Source organism: Balaenoptera acutorostrata, chromosome 11, assembly GCF_949987535.1.
Source record: "Balaenoptera acutorostrata chromosome 11, mBalAcu1.1, whole genome shotgun sequence".
Taxonomy (NCBI): Eukaryota; Metazoa; Chordata; class Mammalia; order Artiodactyla; family Balaenopteridae; genus Balaenoptera; species Balaenoptera acutorostrata.
The window spans coordinates 103,563,546-103,579,665 of NC_080074.1; the positions used below are offsets into that span (position 1 = coordinate 103,563,546).

At 51.4% G+C, this 16,120-nt stretch overlaps 1 protein-coding gene and 1 pseudogene across 1 annotated transcript in view; both read right to left on the reverse strand.

Moving 5' to 3' along the window:
* The window catches only part of PRMT8 (protein arginine methyltransferase 8), an 86,894-nt gene that overhangs the window by 17,735 nt on the left and 53,039 nt on the right, over positions 1-16,120 (reverse strand). Inside the window, exons 6-7 of the mRNA XM_057557709.1 lie at positions 5,009-5,151; positions 4,352-4,439 (exon numbers count right to left, since the gene is read on the reverse strand). Coding sequence (XP_057413692.1) covers positions 4,352-4,439; positions 5,009-5,151 — 231 coding nt within the window. The remainder of the gene's footprint in view (positions 1-4,351; positions 4,440-5,008; positions 5,152-16,120) is intronic.
* LOC103013677 (forkhead box protein R1-like) lies at positions 6,626-7,240 on the reverse strand (annotated as a pseudogene).

Here is a 16,120-nt window from a genome sequence, read left to right on the forward strand (position 1 = left end):
CAGCCAGGACATTAGATTTTTTTCTCTCCTTTCTGCTGACCATTCATTTCCCACTAGCTTCTTTACCATATGCAAGGCGGGGATGGGAGAGGATAGACATCAAGCACATTAATCTTTTGTTGTAATTCTGTCTTGCCTATTGAATGAGTGAATGGGGGGTGAGGGTCATCAGCCACCAGGAAATATTGTAATTAATTTTCTGGGGATTAAAAAAAATAACATCAGAAGGACCTGTGAAATTTAGTTTATGTATTAAAACAAACTCTTGAAAAGGACCATGCTATGGTGCAATGAATGTAACTAAAGCAGCAACAAAGCCCAGACCTACCATAACTACAGACGAGATGGACTAAAAGTCCCACTTTAATGGCCTGGCAGAGGAAAAGGCATGCTCTTCTCTGGGCATAAATTATGCATCTGTCTCTACTGTCCAGCATTACTCACAAGGTCCAGCATTAATAAAAATTACAAGACACATGGAAAAGAAAGAAAAATATGACCTATCACCAAAAGAAAAAATAGTCAATAGAAACAGACTCAGAGATCAGGTGTTGGGATTATCTAACAGAGACGTTCAAGTACCTGTAATAAATATTTTAAAGAATCTAATGGAGGGACTTCCCTGGTGGTGCAGTGGTTAAGAATCAGCCTGCCAGTGCAGGGGACACGGGTTTGATCCCAGGTCCGGGAAGATCCCACATGCCACGGAGCGACTAAGCCCATGCACCACAACTACTGAGCCTGTGCTCTAGAGCCCACGAGCCACAACTACTGAGCCCATGCACTGCAACTACTGAGTCCGAGTGCTGCAACTACTGAAGCCCACGCACCTAGAGCCTGTGCTCCACAACAAGAGAAGCCACCTCAATGAGAAGCCCGCGCACCGCAACAAAGAGTAGCCCCCGCTCGCCGCAACTAGAGAAGCCCACGCACAGCAAAGAAGACCCAACGCAGCCAAAAAATAAATAATAATTTTTTTTAAAAAAAGAATGTAACCTGTAGAGAGAGACTGCCTATTTTTTTTTTTAAAAGAACCTAATGGAAAAAACATGCATGAACAGATGAAGAATTTCATCCGTGAGATGGGAACTATAAAAAAGAGCCAATGGAAATGCTGGAAGTGAAAATCACAGTATCAGAGATGAAGAATTCTTCCAATGGGCTTATGAGCAGAATGGATATATCAGAGGAGATAATAAACCTGAAAACAAAGACAGGAATATGAAAGACCAGAAAACAAATTTCACTCTTCATTGGAGAGACCTGTAGCTACACAATCCCTCCCTTCCCTGGCCCAAGTAATTTGAGCTTCCCTGCTAGGGCAAATGGGACTGCCTCAGAGAAAATCAGAGCAAGTGCCGCCAGGTGCCACGTACAGCTTCTCCTCTAGGCAGAAAGGAAGGCGGGTATAATAGTTTAATACACTTTAGGCTCTTAGATCAAAGTCAGCTCCTGGCGTAAAATAGGCTAGAAATAGAACTCTGGATGTCGGGGTGGTGGTGGAAGGGAAACCCATGGAGAGCATCTGAGCCCTCCAAGAGGTTCTGCCCTTCAACCCTTCAGCTACGGGCACCACCGAATCTACACGAGGGGTTCCTTGTCATCTTCTCGTCGGTGGGGAAGCTGATGCCCATCCTCTGACCCTCAGCAGGTTCTAGATTCATGTACTGGGCAAAAAAATCAAATAGAATATCTACCAAATTTCCTTCCAATTCTGAGATTCTAGAAATCCCCAGAGTAAAAAAAAAATGTTAATGATTGCTCCTCTCTCAGGGTTAAAACGTCCACCTTGCACATCTGTCTGCTGGTTTACTTCTATTCCTTCATTTACTTTCTCATTCATTCACTCAACAAAATATGCGCTGTGAGCCTCGTACATGACAATCATGTCTCTCTTTCTGTGTGTTCTCTAGTAGTCGGTGAGCAAATTGAGGGCAGGTTCTGTATTTCACTCATGCTGGTGTTCCCGTGTTGCACGTGGTTGAGAAAGGAGGGGAGGGGAGGAGAAGCGGGGAAGGAAGGGGAGAAACTGTTTTCTTAATTTCCTTTCTGCAAGGGACTGGGCGTGTCTCCCTCTCCTACCCCACTTGAAGATTTTTCTTTTTTAGCTGGTTCTTGAGCCAACTGGAATTTGCTTACAATGGTTCCCTTGGCAATCATTAACCTTTATGCTTTCACTCTTGATTAAGAGCTCAGAGCAATCAAAATCCCTGTTTATTTAAAACAGATTTCTAAATGGGCTTGCTTCCTTCACTAAAAACAGAAACAGGGCATTAAAAAAAAAACGTTTAAATAGAAAACTCGAGAATATGTTAAATAAAATTTAAAGATGTGTTTGATTTTTGGTTTTGGGGGGAGTGGTGTTGACAGACTACAGAGATTCCACAAGAAAAAATGGAGCTGACTTTTAATTTTCTTTTCTTTTTCAGAAGGTATGAACATTGCAATGGGCAGGACAAGACTCCACCCCACGGTCTCCAGTCCTGGGCTGGTACCTGAGTAGCGGCCAGTGCCCCAGCGCCTGTCGGGACTGGTCCAGTCCTCACTGCAAGATGCGTGAGCCCAAGGTCCATGATCCAGGCAAGGAGGAGGGTGAGGTATGTTTGCTTTTAAACCATGAGGAAGTTCCTTAAAGAGCTGTGCCGAGGGTCAGAGCTCAATCAGTATTTAGTGCACGTGAGAACAAAGAATGGGCCTGAATGTTCTCCCCCAAACACGATTTATACAGTTACAGCAAGAACTCCAAAAACAGCATTACTACGCAGCTCCAGGGCAAAATATGTCCTACTTATATATGCATTTGATCAACATTCATTGTTGAGCTCTTTCTGAAACTTATCAGGAGGGCACATCTGTCCTAGATTCTGAGCCACTGGAGGCCAACAAGCTTGGCAGTGAGGCTCGGGGGCCAGAGCCATGAGCAGGAAGGGGTTTAGTGATACATTCAGAGACCAGGCTGGTGCATGCAGCACCAAGAACTCTCACGTCCCTTAATATAGATCACCTCACTTAATCCTCATGGCAAGTCTATAGGATTGGGGATTTCATCTCGACCGAGGCTTAGAGATGTTAGGTAATTTGCTCACGGTCACCCATAGGATGGGAAGCCAGGGCTGGCCAACTTCACAGCAGGGCCATCTAACCTCAGCCCCCCTACCTCTCATTGTTTATCGAATGTTGGAAATGATGCCAGAAGGGCTGTAGGCATAGGGCACAGAGCCTCAGACAATCGTCCCATTTCCGTCTTCTCCTGAACCCGTCTCTGAACTTCATGCTCTGAGTTTATATCTCCAGAAGGGTGTGAACACACACGCAGATGCACCCACGCTGTGGCACAGCCCAGCTGTGGTATCACCAGCAGCACGAACGATGATTAGATGGCACAAGACTTTGTTGAACTCTGGAGGCCCCGCCTCTGGGGGCAGGAGGCCCATCTGTTCTGTCTGGGAACCCCTCCACTGTAGGTAGTCTTGCCAAGGGGGTTTAGCACTGCAGGGGCCGGAGCCCAGATCTGCAGAGCCCATTAGACCGTTTGGAATTTCTGCTCGTGCTTTGGTTGCATCACACGCATGCCCGCTTGTGTGTGGGGGTCTTTGCCCCTTAGTCGTTTTAGTTCTGGCTGAGGACACACAGCTGTCTCTAAACCTTATGAAAACATAATCCGTTTAATCTCACGGAGAACCAGGTTTGGGTCACGGAGAATGGTTACCCTTTAAATGAAATAGAACACAACAACCCTTTGGGGACCAGATAAAACGTTGGAGCATCTGGGGGGCTTTTTTCTAAGAGAACACGTTTTCAGCTGATGAGGCATAATGAACACAGGTGCGGATAAGTCCCCTGCCTGCCCCCGACACCTACACGCCCAGCCCCCATCTCTCCCCGTATTTTACTTAATGTGAAGCAGAATCAGTATTATGCTGAAAAGTTTGAAGGGTACAAAAGCAGGGTTCAAAAACGACTGGCCTGGCTGGAGACCCCACGGTCCCTGCCCCTGCGTGGACGCTGGGGATAAATGACCCCTAACAGCTTCCAGCCCCCCGGAAAGCTCTGCAAAACCTCGGCTTCTGCTGCTTGGTTCATTTTCCATTCGCACTGTGTTCATTCTCTCCCCGCTTTATCTCCCACCAGCCGCGCTGCTTATTTCCTCTCTGTAGAACCCCACTCTTGGGACCAGGGGAAAACATCCAGAGAGAAGAATCCAGAAAGCGTCACAGGTAAACTCCAGAGGCACAGCAGGTGTGTCCGCGAGAGCAGCTGCACATCCTCGGCCCTCTGAAGCGCTTTCCACCCCAAACGCGCAAAAATAAGTAAATAAAAAAGCCCAACAGCCAATCAGAAGGTGACTTACAGTGGATTTTGAAGTCCTTGTATTGTCTGTCCTCAATTGCTACCACGTACAATGCTGCCCGGTCTGGAAACATAAGCCCTCCAGGTTTCTGTTGATGAATTGTGGAGAAATGGGTCTCGTAATCTATTCACCTGACAAAGACATCACATTTTTGAACTGCACATAGAGTCACCAGACAGGCACCCCCTTGCCAGGATTTCTCACTCAGCAGACTGTCTGTCACCTTGGCCGGGACTAGGGTTGGGCAGGGAAGCTCACTTTTGACTTTGGTACATGGGAAAACTCAAGGGGCCGAGGTGGGGTCAATGGGACACATGGGGAGGGGCAAAGGTATGTCCAGTGAGGGACGGTGGAAGATGTTTTAACTTTTGAGCCTGGAGAAGCCAAGGTCAAAAGCACACTGGGCTCTCTGGCAGTCATGCAAGTCCCTAGCATTTGTTGACCAGCACAGACTTTGGACAGCAAAGAATGGGTGTCAATTATACCAAAAGAGGCCAAGGTTAGACCTAAGAAAGCTCATTCTGGCCCCAGAAGCAAATCTAGCTTAAAGAGAGGGGCCTGGAAGCGGTGGCTGTGTTCTTCCTAGGCTGCAGGCGGTAGGGCAGAGCAGCACGGCGGCCGGCAGAGCAGCGAAGGGGCGGCATGCGGCAGGCTCACCAGCCACTTGTCCCTGGCGAAGATGACGGTGTTGAGCATCGATTCATAGAACAGACAGTAGCCCATCCACTCGCTGATGATGATGTCCACCTTCTCCACGGGCAGCTCCACCTCCTCCACCTTCCCCTTGAATATGGTGATGACTGGAAAATAAGAACCCCACGGCCACGCTTTTCGGGCACCCTGACCGGGAGCCATGAACACCCCACATCAGCACCCGATCCATCTACAGGTGTCAGCGCTGTTCTGACTCTCCTTCTAGGAGGTGGCATATCTCCCCCTTCACCAAGCTAGTTTACCCTAAGAGGATTGAAAACTTTTTGCATGTTCCCCCTAAAACGTATTGCGCAGTTGCTATGTGCCTGGCACTGTGCTAAGCCCAAGACAGGCACCTGTCCTGTCATCGTCCAACGAGTCTTTGAAGTAAACACTCTATTCTTATTCTCCTCTTTAAGGAAACTGAGGCTTAGAGGGGTTAAATGATGACCGTGCAAACAGAGCCCGGGTCCGATAAGCAGCGACTCTCACACTCATCGGCGTCCCCACCCCATGTCAGGCTACCGCGATGATTCAAACCCACAGCAGGAAGAGAGGCTGCCTGTCCTACCCTTGTATCTGTTCACAGCCCGGGCTCAGCCCCACGGGGTGCCCGTCTAGAGCTGGAGAGGAAGGAAGTTTGGTGTTTTGACAAGAGCATGGGCTTCGCACTCAGGAAACCTGGGTTTAAGTGCTGGATCTTCTCATTATCAGCTGTATGACTTTCCGCAAGTTACTTGACCCAAGCGAACCCCAGTTCCCCGGAGAACAACCAGGGGAAGTGATATCTACACAGTGGGAGGTTGTACTGATGTAATGAAACGTCGCAGGTGAAGTGCAGGCTCGCGGTTGGGGCTCTAGAGAAGGCAAGAATTATCTGGCACTGTCTCCTTGGTGACCGGCCGATGGAGAGGTAAAGGGGGTAAGATCAGGACAAAGGCCCTTCTCTAAACGGCCTCTGCTCCTGAGTCCCTTCCAAGACCCATCCCTCTGTGGCAGGAGAAACTTCTCAGTTGAGTTTTTGATCATTTGACGTAGACATACACAGAGTTTTGGAATCTCGTTTTGCATTCAGAGCAAAAGCTATCTTAGATGCCACGGGCTGTGCAACTGACACAGGGTGATGTATTGGTTGGCTGGTCCCATCAGAACCTTTCCTCTGGAAGGAAACTCTGTACCATCGTCTGAAAAAAACCACCCAATGCCTGAGCTTTTCTGGGAAAACTAAACAATGGCCTGTACTCAGGAGTAAAAAACAAAGGAAAACAAAACACCACCTCTGTCCTGAATCTGAGTTTCCTGAAAATTAATGTGGATGACAGACTCCTAGACCGCAAAGGGCACTCAGGTCACCAGCTTTACTCCCCGCCCTCACAGTGGATGGTGCTGGGGTGCCCATCAGTAGTGTCTAATGATGATTTGCTCTCCAGGGCGTGGCGTTTAATCAAAGCTTAATCAGATAAGGCCCCTCTGGAAGGAGTAGGAGTCAGGCACTTTGGGCACAAAGTGGGGTTCTTTTTTTTTTTTTTTTTTCCTGCAGATAACTTTAATAAGGCATGGGCTGACGGTTGGTTTGTGGAACTAAAGGTCGAAGAGGGAGGGCATCACATCTGGCTGGCTCATGCACTGTTGGATATTTTCCAGCCCAGTTTGAAGGCCAAGGTGCTGGCCTCCTCTGCAAAGCGGCGGTGCGCCTCGTGGGTCAACTTCCAGAGGCAGGATCAGGGCCTGCATGCCGACCGGCACTTTCTCAAAGCTGTCTCGGAAGCAGAGATCGTGACGCCCGGTATTCTTCCAGCCTTCAGGAGCCGTCCAGAAAAAGGGGAAATGTTGTCGAGTGAAACTGTAGATCTGTTACACGTTGAGGCCACAGGGGGAACCGTTTCTTAATGCCAGTGCAATTAGGTGGAAGTAATTGAGAGGGGGCCGGGACCAGAGCCTCCCCTCCTGGCTGCTGGCTTGCCGAAGCCTCCGACTCTGGAGCGGGGCCCTTTTGTGAGGGGACGGGAGAGCCACCGCGGAGCTGTCATCCTGTTCCTCAGCCTCCTCCTCCTCTGTGAGCTCCCAGTTGCTGGGGGAAGAGGCAAACCGCTTCCAAGGGGGATACTGGTCTCCAGAAAGTGATGGCGACTCCACCACTGTGGCCTCTGGGCATTTGGCAAAGTCTTCTTCTTTTGGGGGTGGCTGAGGGCACATTGGCCCTGATCACCCCCCGGCTTGCATGGTCCTCCTGCTTCCTGCGCACAAGCCCTGCCCCTGGGAAGGAAGAGTAGGAAGGGCTAGTCTTCACCAAAAGGCTGGGAAGGGGAGGGGGCTGTCAAAGCTCTGCTCCTCGGGGGCTTGAGACCCAAGGGCAGGAACTCAAGCTAGAGCAGGACCCAGGATGCAGAAGGATCATCCACAAGGGGACAAGGCACGGGATTTTTGAAAATGCAAATAGAGTACCTAACTTAGTTCTTATTCCGAAAAAGCACTGGCAGATATATGCCGGATCCACCTGCCTAATCATTTGCATGCAAAGCCTGGTTTGTCTTATTTTTGTAAACATTTGAAAGTGTTTTCTTTCTCTTTGCACATCTCTTGAAGGCTCTTCCGTAATGTCTGCACATGACTGCGGGGCTATGGGTCGGTCCCTCCTCCTGCATTAATCACGACCTCCCTGAGGCCCAGGAAGATGTTTTCTCCTGCCTCTGGTGCCCCATGGCCTCCACTCTGGGTGCCTAGGACAAGGCTCGCCCGTGATTCCATAGACAGGACTCCATAGACCGTGGGAAGCAGAGGTGGACAAGAACTTCTAACCCAGCCCAACAGACAGGAATGTACAGAATATTCCTCGGGTGCCCCCCAGCGAGGGTGCAGGCTGTTCCTGCACTAGCCCTGCTACCCATTAGCTGCTTACCCTGATCAACATGGATACAACAGGTGACAGGTAGATGGTAGGTAGATAGATAGACATAGATGATAGATAGATAGATGTAGATGATAGATAGATGTAGATGATAGATAGATATAGATGATAGATGTAGATGATAGATAGATATAGATGATAGATAGATATAGATGATAGATGTAGATGATAGATAGATATAGATGATAGATGTAGATAATAGATAGATAGATATAGATGATAGATGTAGATGATAGATATAGATGATAGATAGATACAGATGATAGTTAGATGTAGATGATAGATAGATAGATATAGATGATAGATAGATAGATAGAAGATAGATCATAGGTGCAGTGGATCACAGAACAGCAAAAATCACAGTTTCTGCCTATCAAAGGCAGAAGGAATCAATTAACTCCCTACAATGCTGAACAGCCTGGACCTCTGTCCACTTATCACCCTTCTGCATCCAAATATTTCTGGGAGCAGGCATGACCCCCACCCCCAACTTGGCTTGTTGAGTAGATGGGCCCTTTGTGAAAGGAAAAATGCACACCTCCCTTCAGTCCAGCTGTGGCCTGGATTCCAGACCCATTTCATCCCCTTGTCCAGGTGCTTTTGTGCAGTGCCCAACCTTCACAACTTTACGCTTGGGTCCTGGAGGCAGAAGACTTATATTCTCGTTCCATCTGACAAGTAACCTCCATCAAATAGTTCCTCCCCTCTTTTCCTCAATTTCCTTATCAGGGTAAAAAGGGAGAGAGATTGAACCTAGAAATCCCTAAGATACTTTGCAGCTCCAACATGCTCTGAGTCTTCAAATATGTATTGAGCATGTGTAAGGCATTCTGCGAAGTTTGCCAGTGGAGACGGCTGACATCAATGAAGAAGCAGTGCCTTCATGTCCAGTCTGACTCTAAATTGCAGCAGTTCCTCAATCCTGATTTTTGAAAAAGAGGCTACATTGTCTCTATGGACCCAAATACAATCGCCCCCCTGAATCATCAGGGACATTCTTCCTGTTTTCCATAGTCGCCACTAGCAACCACTGAAACTCCCCGATGTAAGTTTCCAATCTGCAAAATGCTGCCTCTTGTGGTGGGGTTGATGGCAACCAAGTGAGGGCATTGGGTTGTCTCTGAAGCCTGTGTGGGCACATGCAGCCCCGGGCATCTCGTCTCCATGGCAAACCTTTTCAAGGGGGATCTTAGCCACTGATATTTAGGCTCTGATTAGCTACCGGCTGCAGAACCCCACTCCCAATCTGGATCCCACATCATTAAGACTGTGTCAGTTCTCAGGATGGCACTGAGGTCACCCTCTGGAGCCTTGTTTCTGTTCCATAAGGATGATGAAATTTTGTTCAACCAGCTGTGACAGGACCCTGGCTGGTACGTTTTAGAAGGATGTGTCATACGTACGTGTACAACGGGGACCCATGACCTCTAACCTGGGAGATTTTCCCCTGTAACTTCAAGTTCTCAAATTAGACACCCAGATATTTTGGGGGGTTGTTTTCAGTGGGATCTTTTTTCTTTTTGTCTTGAGTGATTATTACAGAAATGTAGTCACTCTGATTCCTGGTCACTCGTTTGACTTATAAAAAAAAAAATCAGGGCTTCCCTGGTGGCGCAGTGGTTGAGAATCTGCCTGCCAATGCAGGGGACACGGGTTCGAGCCCTGGTCTGGGAGGATCCCACATGCTGCGGAGCAACTAAGCCCGTGAGCCACAACTACTGAGCCTGCGCGTCTGGAGCCTGTGCTCCGCAACAAGAGAGGCCGCGATAGTGAGAGGCCCGCGCACCGTGATGAAGAGTGGCCCCCGCTCGCCGCAACTAGAGAAAGCCCTCGCACAGAAACGAAGACCCTACACAGCCAAGAATAAATAAATAAATAAATAAGTTAAAAAAAAAGAAAAAATCAGCCCAGACCCATCTCCTTTGGGCCCCTCCTGTGTTCATCAGAGTCAGCTGACCCCACAGAGCCCGAAGTTCATGGTGTCCCCGTTGCAGGCCCCTCCCTGGCCCGCAGAGCAGACCCTGTGCCACAGAAGAGTGGGCATGAGGGTCGTGAGCGTGAGGGCAGGGAGCGAGTTACTGGGCCGCAGCGCCGCCCCGATGCCACCACCCCCCGCCCCCGTGGCACCAAAGCCACGTGACCCACACGCCTATCTGGGCGACACAGAACCAGCCGCACACCCCTCCTGAGGGCCTGACCCACCTCCAGCCTCTGATCCCCTCCTCTCCGTTGTCTACTTCAGCTTCCTAGTTACAGGACGGAGCAGAGCCCTTGACTCCTCACTGAAATCCTCACCGAGTGGATGGATGGATGAATAAGCAATTTTCAAAAGAGGGTACTGGCTTCAGAGACAAAAGATCTTCAAACTAGTCCTAATTCTGAGAGTAAAACACCAGTAGCATTTGACTAGCAGCTGGCAGAGTGATTTCACATATGTTAACCTCGATCATTTTCACGGGAACGTGTGTGGTTGGTTTTATTGTTCCATTTGTCTGATGAGAGGAGCAGAGTTTGGGACGTCAAAAGGGGAGCCAAAACCGAGGCCTGTCGTGCAGCCTGGTACACGTCACCAAGCTCCCTGAGACCCCTGTCCTGCATCTGCGAGCGGATAGAATCATGACCCGGTTACCCACCGCAGTCAGCAGTGTAAACGCTCCCACCACACCCAATTCCGGCTCACCCGTGACGTCACCAGCAGCAGGGCTGGGAGAGAACCTCTCGCCGGGCGGTGTGAGTCGGGTCCGGCATGCCTGGGCGAGCACCCCATCCAAAGCAGACCCCCCAGTTTTCTCCACTACCCCATGCTGTCCCTCCAAAGCGCCATCACTGTTTGTAATTCTATTGTGATGTTGTGTGTCCACTTGCTTTTGTGTCTGTCCCCTCCCTGAGACAGAAAGCATCACGACAGCAAAGACCTGGTCTGTGCCGTCCTCTGCCAACTCCGCAGCACCTGGAGCAGGGCCCGGAGGGCGGCTGACGACTCCCCCTGTCCCCCGGAGTGGTGCACAAAACCCACTCCTCAGATTATTCACGGGCTGCTTCTGATCAGTTAGGAAAGCAGCCATTGCCAGGAGCCACTAGTACAGGTTCATTAAAAACAATTATATCTGATTAATCTCATGCCTTCTTTGGACAGGGCTATTAGTCAAGTTAATGAACGAAATAATCATAACAATAGCTAACATTTATTAGCTGCTAACTGCACATCGTACACTGTCGTGTTTTACGAAGGGCTGTGCTGAGAGACACTTAACCATTGGGCTCTCCAGGAAAGAAGCCCTGATTTGTAGCATCTGCTGATTTCTCCATGTAAATACTCCCACTGTGGCCAATTTCAAGCCACAAAAATGCCCGCATCTGTTCCGCAAATTCACTGAAAATTTAACTATGGGCCCCAGCGCGCCGTGATTTTACATACGGTAACTATGTACGGCTCACAATGACCCTCTGTGGTCCGTACCGCTATTATTCCCATTTCACAGAGCCGGAAACGGAGGCACAGGTCAGGTATCCAAGATCACAAGCTGATCTGCTGGAGCTGAGTGTGAACCGGCCAGAGCTCTTAACCACCGTGCCAGCCTTCCACAGGGGTCTGACAAGGCACCCCCTCCACGGCCTCAGGGCGGGGAAGCTGACCAATGATTGTGTGGATTCACAGCTGCTCCCCGACTGTATTCAAAGGTGCTGATTCAGAGCTGAACCGGACCAGCCCATGGGAGCTGCCCTACTCCCCCAGGGCTCCTATCAGTGTGTAGACGACACCACGCAGAGAACAGTGACCCCCAAAGAGTAAGGCTCTGGGGGGTCCAAGTAGTTTGTAAGGAAGGACCAAGTAGTTTGTAAGGAAATCTAACAACGTGAGGTTTGATGTGAATGTAAAGTGTGATTCTCAGTTTGGACGCAAAGCGTCCACAGACCGGACACAGGTTAGGAGCTGCTGCTTGCAGCCACGTGAGGGTAGATTGCAGATCGTGGCTGATGCCAGCTCAGCGCCAGCGTGGCACGGTGTTCCCCACAGGTGCTAAGCAAGCCGGAGATGTTAGCAGGGAGGCATCTGGGCCCCTCCAGCCGCCTGGCTGGGTCCTTGGGCGGGGTGAGAGGGACACTGAAGCATGGCCAGAGGAGAAGGGGGCTGAAACCAAAGCAAAGTGTGAGGGAACTGGGGGTGTGTCTCCTGGATCTGTGGGAGAAGGGCTGCCAGGGTGCCCCCTCCCCTCATTCTCTGTGGTCCCCAAGCGACGACACAGAGCATCGGTCAGGCTGCAGGAAGGCAGGCTCTACCTCAGTGGAAGGAAGTGCTTCGAACGGTCACAGCCGCAGGCGGCTGGTAGTGGGGTCCCCATCAGGGGACTCATCCCAGGACTGGACGGCTGCAAGCATAGAGGGATGTCACAGGAACGGAGAATTCAAGCATCGTCTATAAGAGGCTTGGGGCGAGTGGCCAGGAATGAGCAAAGTGCAGAACTGTAGGTCTTTCCTACATAAAGGTCCTTCCTTTACGTAAGAAGGACCTACAGTTAATGCCTGTGGTGCGAGGCACCTCACATGCATTATATCTAATCCCCCAGGAGCCCTGCAAGCTGGGCATGGAGGTGTCTCCTCCACGGGGAGCCACCTGACGAAGCCCTTCCTCCTACCGCCTCTCTGTGCATCGTGTTCTTCTCAGGCCTCTCCATCTGTGGCACTGATGCCCCAGGGCAGAAGAAGAGAAAGGAGGCATCAACTATTCCCTTTACTTTTCTGAAGAGTAAATGGATTATAATGTTCTCTCTAGAACTAAAAAATTGTCTCAATCCCTGAGCTCCTCTGTCACCTTTCACAAATGAACCCGCCTTCCTAAGCATCCCGGCAGCCCACTGGTCTCCTGGGCAGGGAAAGAGAGGAAATGGGAGCTGTCGGTGCTGGAGTGCAAGAGGATAGTCTGAGCACATGTGCGGGCCTCGGCGGCAGGAGCCACGTGAAGGCGGCACGTCTGCAGGTGGCTGCGTGGAGGTGTGCGTCTGCCTGGGAACAAACCCATCCCGGGAGCCGTACGGAGGCGGAGAGGGAGGGAGATTGATTGATTCTGGGTAGCAGGTATTTTATGTCCTGGGTTGTTATTTATGTCTCTACACCTACGCTCCCGAGACCCACACAATTGGCTGTTGCAGCGTTTCAAAAGCATTTCCATGGAAGCCAAGCTGTCCTCTTTCTAGTACACGTGCCAAGGCAGAGCGAGCTAGGGCCGAGGACAGGGCCCCGGGGGTCTCGCCAGCTCCACCCACCTGTTGCTCCCCCCGGGGAAGAAGAAATAGAGGCGGCTTTGCCTTGAAAAGGCCCCCAGGACGGTGTGAGGAGTAGGACAGGCACGGGGCACGGGGGTGGCTATTCGCCTGGGACAACACTTTGTCCCTCCTGGGCCGTCACCTCCTTAGCACAGAATCAAGTGTGAGCCATCAAAATATAGAGCAGGGAACGATTCCCTCCAGGAGTCATGAGTCGGGCTGAGCAAACCAGATGCCACTAGCACACGACAGGCCAGGGGGTATCTGAGGTCCCTCGGAGGGACCTGGCTGGGGGGGCCTGTGTGCAGAGTCAGCCTGGCTCCACCCACCGGAGCCTGAGCCCAGAGACGAGGTGGTCATGCGGGGGGCTGCCCGGCATGGGGGTCGGAGCCCAGCACAGGGCGGCAGGTGCGTGGGCAGGAGGTGGTGACAGTGGGCGACTGTTTATATACGGGGACTGACCCAGTACGTAAACATATTAAGAAGGATGAGAGCCAGGGTTTCACTGTCAGAGGACAGAATCACATGGAAAAGGGGGAAAGATGAGAGGAAACCCCGAGGTGCTGAATTAGAAGCAGGGGTATCACATGAAGGCGTCCTGGACAACGTGCATAGATGCGGAAACATGCATTACGTCAACGCGTGTCCACATACGTGACACCACAGACGTGAGCGTATGTGAGCACACACAAATTTTTCCCACGGAGACAGTCTGGGAGTCTCGACACCCTAAAATCAATGGGCACACCTAGCCCCATGTCCTCATTTCTAAAAGCCATTGTCCACTAAAAGGATTCAAGACTCCGCAGGGAAATGGCTGATTCTAGAACAGAGACGTGGAAAGTACGAGATGAGCCTGGGACGCTTGTGCCGGAAGATAAGAAAGCTCACGCAAAGTGAAGGGGGTACACGGGCAGGACATAGCGGCAGCTCGAAGGTGCTCCCAGGGACCAAGTCAGGGAGAATTTGAGCGTCAGAGTTAAGTACTGACACTAACAGTTATAACCGATCTAATAAGAGAGGAAATTAATGGGGAGGAAGGAAATACTTCCACGGTTCAAAGTACCTCTCCCAGAAAACCTTACTAATCACTAATGAAGGGGGAGAAGGCTGGTGGACATAACCCAGGCCAGGGATCAAGGCAAACGCCGTCTCAACAGGACACACCTACACTGCGAGGACGCCACCCAGCATGCCATGAGGATGCAGCATCACGTCCGAGGCATCCCTGCAGGACGGGTGACCTGAATCCAGCCGTGAGGCGGTGTCCCACGTCCCCAGACTGAGTGACATCCCACAGAACACTGGCCTGTGGTTGTCAAGCATCAAGGCCACGAAGGTTAAGGGGCATCTGACGGTTCTGGCTTGAAGGAAACCAGGACAGGACAACAAAGTGCAGTGGGCGGGTCAGAACCAAGTCCTCTTGCCGAGAAGGATGCTATTGCATCGGAAGCCCGCCTCAGCTGCAGCCTGAGCACGAGACCTCGACGGCGGTGGAAGCTGGCCTCCCGATTTGGATGGTTGCGTGTGGCGACGTAGGAAGTGCCCTTGTTTGTAGGAAACATGCACTAACATGTTTAGGGATGACAGGGCATCGTGTCAACAGCCTGCTCCCAGACTCAGAGGAAAAAACAGCTCTATTTGTCCCTTTTCTGTAAATTGGGATATTCCGAAGGTTAAAAGAAAGAAGAGGAAAAGGAGGAAAGGGAAAAAGGAAGGGGAATAAAAAAATTACAAGTGTTGGAGGCAGGGGAGGGGAGGAGGGACCTCGAGCTGTGAGCCAGAGGGGCCTCTGAGGGTGCTGCCCCCTCCCCTCCCGGAGGTCAGGGATTCCTCCCGTTGGGGCGCCCGTCCCCACTCGGCCATGGCTGCAGGGCCATCACCCTCTGCAGAGGACAGAGATGAGCCAGGGAGGCTGGCCCACCAGACTCCAACAGCCGGAAGCGAGAGAGACAGATACAGGGTAAGGGGGCTGGACAGACCCCCGGGGGAAGGAATCACTGGGCAGTGAAACCAGGGCAGAGGCAGGGGAGGATCCAAATATTCTCTGGAGGCTCCTGAGGGCCCCCAGGGTCGAGACTCAGTAATTCTGAGAGGAATCTGATCCCACAGGTATTTGCACACACCCTCCCCTCCTAAGAGGTTTGAACTTTCACTTTCAGGATTGGCAGGCACTCCCGGCGCTTCCTTGTCAAACTAAACACACTGTGGGAAAGAGCACAGGAACGGCAGCCGAGAGCAGAGGCTCTGCCCCACGTCTCCTAACCTCAGTCTCCACATCTCTCAAGTGGGGAGAAGCACCTGCTGTATTTCTCAGAGTTGGGGGAGGGAGGTCAGATGAAAACACGAGGACGCCAGGCTCCGTCTCCCTTGTAGAGAAAGAATTGGCCGGTTTCTTTCTCCATCTTTAGTAGGCAAGTCGAGAGGTACCCTCTCTGTCCCTTCTGCCCAGGTCAAGGACTTTCCCAACGAGTGTGCAGAGACACCTTGCTCCCCAGAACCAAGGGAGACTGGACGCCAAGCCGGAGGTCGGGGCGGGGGGATGTGAGCCACGTTTCCCCTACCCAGGCTGGAAGGACACCTGGACTCTGCCCACGGCCCCCTCCACGCTGCCCCTTCCCCACTATCACTTGCCCACCACCGCCCCTCACTCCCTCATTCCCTCCTCCCCCAGCTTAGACTCCATGGTCCATTACTGTGATCAACCACTGGCTCCTCCCTCCCTCCACTGTGTCCCCAGCGGCGCCCAGATCCAGCTGGCCCTCCCCTCCGCTCCGATCGGAGCCGCTGAACGTGGTCGGGAACAACCACACACCAGGGAGGACGGGGCCCCTGCAGGTCTGTGTCCAGCCATCTCCAGCGGGCGCTGACCCTCCCCTGCACCAGCCCTCCCACCCTCCCTCT